The sequence below is a fragment of the Gossypium arboreum genome, chromosome 10 (assembly GCF_025698485.1).
Source record: "Gossypium arboreum isolate Shixiya-1 chromosome 10, ASM2569848v2, whole genome shotgun sequence".
Taxonomy (NCBI): domain Eukaryota; kingdom Viridiplantae; phylum Streptophyta; class Magnoliopsida; order Malvales; family Malvaceae; genus Gossypium; species Gossypium arboreum.
Genome location: NC_069079.1, coordinates 110,121,229 through 110,127,861, shown reverse-complemented (window position 1 = coordinate 110,127,861; position 6,633 = coordinate 110,121,229). Strand labels below are relative to the sequence as shown.

The following is a 6,633-nucleotide window of genomic DNA, read 5'->3' as shown; positions in this document are numbered from 1 at the left end:
GAAAGGTAAAATTTTATCCTCAATCCTTGTAGTTTGAAATTTAATCTTACATTAAAAAATTAAAGCAATAGTCTTACCATTTAAAAATCTTTAATATATCCATACGAATTCTTAACTCAAATAATAAACTCAATAAATATACCTTTAAATAAATGAATTTTTATCAATAATTATTTTTTCATTTTTAAATATAAAAATTTCGCCAATATATTTAAACAGAAAATCTACGTGGCGGTTTCGTACAATTCCTACTATAAATTCTGACTACGAATGAATCACTTTTTCAGCTTCAAAACCTCAGCATTGAATTTTTTCTTTCATTTTTGGATAAACAGGAAGGAGACGGAGAGGGAGTATCGACGGTGATGGAGATGCGAGACATCGACGACCTTCCAAAGAACGCCGCTAACTACATGGCTTTGACGCCGTTGTGGTTCTTGGAACGAGCCGCCACGGTTCATCCCACCAGAAAAGCGGTGATCCATGGATCTCGAACGTACACGTGGCTCCAAACTTACCAGCGTTGCCGTCGCTTGGCTTCAGCTCTTTCGAAAAGCTCCATCGGCGTTGGTAGCTCGGTAATCAAATTTTTTTCCATCGCCTATCATCATTATTAACGATAACGATAGAAAAAATTCGGATAAAGTGAAATCTGTCAGTTTTTAACGTTTTTTTGCTTGAACAAACTTTAAAAAAAGAAAAAGACAAAAAAAGGAAGAATTCTTTTCCTTTTTCCTTGTCAAATTTAAAGTTTTTAGATTTTATTAGTAAGCTTTAGTAGTATAACTATACTCATAGATTTTGTATAGTGGAGTGGAGTTGGTCTAGATCTGGTAATTCATGTATTTATCGGTGTGATTTGCAGAGTAAGATATTATATCTTCTGATGTATAGATTTTGAGACATTTTGTATATTTGTATCTTCTGATGTTTATATCTATGCTGTGAATGTTTAAGATATTATTATATTATATAAAATTTAATATATTAATAATTTGTATTATAATGATTTTTGAAACATTTGGTACATTTGTATCATGTCATGTATGTCATAATGTTTTCATGGAATCGTGTTTAGTATAGCCGGTCTCGTTGGTCCCATGCTGTTGTTCCATTACTAGTTATTCTGGTATTATTAGTGGAATAAGATGGAAGTTTTTAATTTGGAAAAAAAAAAAGATAGAAGGTTTACTGCTTTTAATGCTTGATGCGTGGCCCAAATTTGATATGGGGATTGCCAGTTGTGTTAATCTATTGAATCTGGAATTTTAAGGTTTTCTTTTTGGTGGATTAGTTACGTACTGACTTCTTATATGTTTATACATAGTTGAGAAATCTGAGTATCATTTACTAGATTGAAAGCATATTAATTTCTGCTCCAGAGAATTGTGGATGGATTCTTTATATAATGACTGTCTTTTATGCAACTTAAATGGTTCTATTGCTTGTATTCATTTTTTTTTTAAAAATTGGCAGGTAGCCCTAATTGCACCAAACATTCCTGCTTTGTATGAAGCTCATTTTGGGATTCCAATGTCTGGTGCTGTTGTAAACACCATCAATATTCGCCTAAATGCATCAACCATTGCTTTCCTTTTGGGTCATTCACAATCCACCGTCGTCATTGTGGACCAAGAGTTTTTCAATTTGGCAGAGGATGCTTTGAGAATCATGAAGGAGAAAAGCCAAGGCAATTTCACACCTCCGCTTGTTATTGTCATTGCTGACGAAAGCTGCAACCCGGAAACACTTAAGTATGCTTTGGGGCAAGGAGCCATTGAGTATGAGAAGTTCTTAGAAAGTGGTGACCCTGACTTTGCTTGGAAGCCTCCTCAAGATGAGTGGCAAAGCATTGCTTTGGGCTATACTTCCGGCACGACAGCCAGCCCAAAAGGGGTGGTATTACATCACCGAGGGGCATATCTAATGGCTTTGAGTAATCCTATTATATGGGAAATGAATGAAGGAGCTGTATATTTATGGACTCTGCCCATGTTCCATTGTAATGGTTGGTGTTTTCCTTGGACACTTGCAGCTGTTTGTGGAACTAACATATGCCTCCGACAGGTAATTTCTTGTCTAAATAATAGCTTATTGTTTCTTGGTGTGATTTTGTAGAAATTCTAAAGTGTTGGATTCATTGTTCTATTTTTGTGTATGTCATAATTTCAGTTCAGAGATTCAGACTTTGAGAAGTCTTTAGTCCATTATAAACAATGTGGATGCGAAAGTTGTGCGCTTTATCTATGATCATAGCTTAAGCTTACTGATGCCCCTATTTGTTTCTTTCGTATCTGCAGGTAACAGCGAAGGGCGTATACTCGGCCATCGCGAAGTACAGGGTGACTCACTTCTGTGCTGCACCTGTGGTTCTCAATTCCATAGTTAATGCCCCGCCTGAGGAAACCATTCTGCCCCTCCCCCATGTTGTTCGTGTAATGACAGCTGGTGCAGCCCCACCTCCTTCTGTCCTTGCTGGAATGTCCCAGAAAGGTTTCCGAGTCACCCACACTTACGGTCTCTCCGAAACCTATGGTCCTTCTACAGTGTGTGCATGGAAGCCTGAATGGGACTCCCTACCACCTGAAACTCAAGCTCGTCTAAATGCACGTCAAGGTGTCCGATACGTTGGTTTAGAGTGCCTAGATGTCATTAGTACTCAAACTGGTCAGCCCGTACCTGCTGATGGAAAAACCATTGGAGAAATAGTGTTTCGCGGTAACATTGTGATGAAAGGCTACTTAAAGAACCCGAAAGCAAATGAGGAAACATTCGCAAATGGCTGGTTTCACTCCGGGGATCTGGGTGTGAAAAATCCAGATGGATACATTGAAATAAAAGATAGGTCGAAGGACATAATCATATCGGGAGGCGAAAACATCAGCAGCGTGGAAGTGGAAAACAGTCTCTATTTGCACCCTGCAGTAATGGAGGCATCGGTGGTGGCAAGGGCGGACGAGCGGTGGGGAGAGTCACCTTGTGCTTTCGTGACCTTGAAGCCTGGGGTGGACAAATCCGATGAACAACGGTTAGCTGAAGACATAATGAAGTTCTGCAGGTCCAAGATGCCTGCATACTGGGTTCCAAAATCAGTGATATTTGGTCCACTGCCAAAGACGGCCACAGGTAAGATTCAGAAGCATGTGCTAAGAGCGAAGGCAAAAGAGTTGGGACCCGTCAGGATGAGTAAGTTATAACTTGGAAGTTCCAAAACTAAATTATTAGGCATCTAAATATTGCTGTTATTAACAAAAAAAAAAAAAAAAAAGGAAAAAAAGAAGGAAAAAATGGTAGGGGATGATTCCTACAATTACTGTTGTATTTTGTACTGTCTACGAACACTGTTTGTGTAGGCTTGTAGCGGTATTTTATGAATAAATATTTCTGGTCAAGTAATCTTTTTGCCCAAGTGTCTGAATGTAATAAATACATATTTGATTGAATGTGATAGATAAAGAATAATTAAACTGATAGGAATGGTGATATGATATAATTTAGTAATAAATGTATATAATTTTAATACTATTTTTTAAAGAATTGTAATGATATAAATAAAAATATAATCTACAGAAGAAAATATAAAATATAATTATTTTATGAGAGTTGGAATATATAATTATTAATTACATTCAAACTTATTTAATTTTGTAAATTAATATATTCGATAATTATTGTTAAATTAATATTCATATTTAAAATTTTAAACCATTTCATTTTTACTTTTCTCTCGAAAACCTCTCCCCCTCAATTTCTCATAATCTTTTTGCCCATTGGTTCTCATGTCCCTACAATACCCAGAAATTAGAGAGAAAAAGAAATCAGTTTCTGCAAGTTAACCACCGTGACTATCGTCGCAATCCACCATCCGCCGCCGGTCAAATATCCAGAATGTAACTTTCTTCCATACACCTGATCATTATGTATATTCTTCCTCACTCTTTTTCTCCACAAAAGTAGATCATTCTAAATCACATTGAGTTTCTCCTATTTATGTTTCTACAAAAAATATGGAATTGGTAAAAAATTAGGATTTAATGTTCTGATTTTTGGATAGGGAACAAAACATTCCTGTTTTCTTTGTTCTTATCGTGCGTGCAAAAGAGTCTTTTTATAAACTACTGAAAAGATTATTATATATATTTCTAAATTGTCCATTAAATGACAGGATATATAATAGGGAGGATATTTGTAAATTTAAATTTGAATTTAAATAATAATATCTGAATTCCATAAATAAAAATCTGAAAATCCAAGTGAAAAATGAATTCCAATATTAAGATTTATAAAAGCAAAAGTAACGTTGGTGATACATATTAGAAAATCAATAATCATTATTAAAATATTTGAAGTCATCCCTGGGCTTAGTATTTAGATTTTAAAACATGGATTGGGGTCTCATTTCAAGAATATGAGGCTGCCTAGACGTGAAAGTTGAAGGCTTGTCGTCTATTATGCTCAGAGAAAGGCCTAGCCCCAAATGCTTAAATCCCATTTAAAAACAAGGCTTAAAGAGCTATGGATGTTTGGAATGCTTTATGAACAAGGCTTGGTACATGTTTTCATCACCATCAAGTTTGACTCATATTCTAAATTCTCAATATATTCAATGAAGTTGATACAAGCTATTCACATCTTAACAAATCTCTTGGGTTTACATGGAAAACTCTATATCTTACATCATGTCCTCTATGCACCAGAGTCATTGGAATATCATTTTTGTTCTGTCAAACTTCTATATTTGCAGCAGTGTTAATTGCCTCAAGTATGGGTGATGAACCAAACATAAAAATAATGAACACAATTATATGTTTGCATATTTCGAATTTCTTATTTTTGCTACGCCTTTTCTTGAAATATAATCTATTATTTAGCGCATTATACAAACATTAACGCTCATCATATTAGAATCTCACTCTTTCTTCTAAGATCTAGATAACTCCCTCTAAAACCCTATTTGATAAACTATTAAATAGCTTTATTTTTTCAAAATATGTTTAATAACTATTCAAGAAAACTAATTGATAGAATTTTTCCAAAAAAAAAAATATGAAAATGATAAATAAATAGAGACATACTTTTCACTTAATAGTAAATAGTTCAACATTATTTTATTTTATTCTCTTTTAGACTATATTTTCCTTCAAATATTTTACATTTACTCTAATCTTTGTTCATTTATTCAAACTTCAAACTAAGTAATAATTAGTGGTGAAAATTGTTTGTATTTCTATTTTAATATTTGAGCTTGTCATGTTCATTAGCGTAAACTTAACTGTTTTTGGTTTCGTTATCTTTGCTCATAGTTAATTAGATGTATTATAGTGTATTTGTATTGTTAATATAATGTATTTATATGTTTTATTTATAATTTAATTTAATTTTTATTTTATCGTAAATATTTTTATTTGTTATTATGATTAATTAGTTTCATGTCATGTGTTTTAATATTTTAATATGCTATTTTTAAATACATATTTAATTTTCATATGTATATATACGTTATAGAATTTCTAGAAGAATTTCTAGAAAGTTAACCAATTGTATTCTTGATGAAGAGAATGGCTTACCTTCACCCATCTAGCAATAGCAAGAGGGATTTTGACTGGCTAATTAATTCATACGATAGAAAAGGCTAATGTATAACCCAGAGAGGACCCATCTAGCAATAACGACCGTCATGAAGTCTACCTACCAGTAAATTCAGCCTCCATTGTTATAGGTTGGAATGCTTGATTAGGTTTAATTTCATTGTTGATAGGTGATGAGTGTTAAGCAGAGGAGGCTTGTGAATTTCAATATCCATTTTCAGATAACTCTGGTACAATTGATTTACCCCAAGAAATGAATTTATGATTGAATCTAAGGATGAAGTTGTTATGGTATGGTATGTAGCTGAAAAGTGGATCGTTACAGAGTTAACATCACTGAATCAAATCAATCAGTTTGGTGTGGAAGTCTTGAGTACAAGTTTTATTTTCACAAGAATCTTCTAATCATTTATTTTAACCAACATACGTATCAAACTTAAAGTCCACGTCATTCAGTTTCTTCTCACAACAAGAGATTGAATGATGCATTTCGTAATTGGTTTTACTTCCTTTCCGACAAAATTAAAAAGAAATCGTTGAATTCAATTTATTTCTAAAACTGAAATCCTAAAGGAATTTCAAATTCACAGTAGCCAAACCTAATGGGAGATGGGGATCTTGCTTATGAAATTTTGGAAATTTCTCATTAATTTTTTTGAAGTTTTTAATTAAAATCTCTATAATTTTGAGAATTCTTGTTAAGCCTCCAAACTTTTTAAAAATTTAATTAAGCCCCTCCAAAACTTATTGTCTTCTTCTACCATTAACTGAATAGGTATCTAACAAATTCATGGTGTGAAGCCTTGGATATTTTTGAGAATAGAAAAAGTATACTTACTCTATTTGATGTTGACTAAAATAAGGTATTTTAACCTTACTGCTTTACTTCTATTTCCCTTTGATTAGAATAAGGTTTTTTAAACCTATAAATAGACGTAATCGTCTCTCCTCTTGTATCATTTGAATTTGACATAGTATATTTTCTTTTCCTCTGCTCGTGATTTTTTCCCGAAAGGGTTTCCATATAAAATTCTGTGTGTTCTAT

General features: G+C 33.2%; 1 protein-coding gene across 1 annotated transcript; it reads left to right on the top strand.

The window, feature by feature from the left end:
• Positions 1–257: 257 nt before the first annotated feature.
• LOC108489391 (acetate--CoA ligase CCL3-like) lies at positions 258–3,471 on the top strand. The gene is made up of 3 exons (XM_017793923.2): positions 258–578; positions 1,477–2,067; positions 2,301–3,471. Exons 1-3 carry the CDS (start codon positions 366–368, stop codon positions 3,195–3,197), a joined length of 1,701 nt encoding a protein of 566 aa, XP_017649412.2. The 5' UTR covers positions 258–365; the 3' UTR covers positions 3,198–3,471.
• Positions 3,472–6,633: the final 3,162 nt, after the last annotated feature.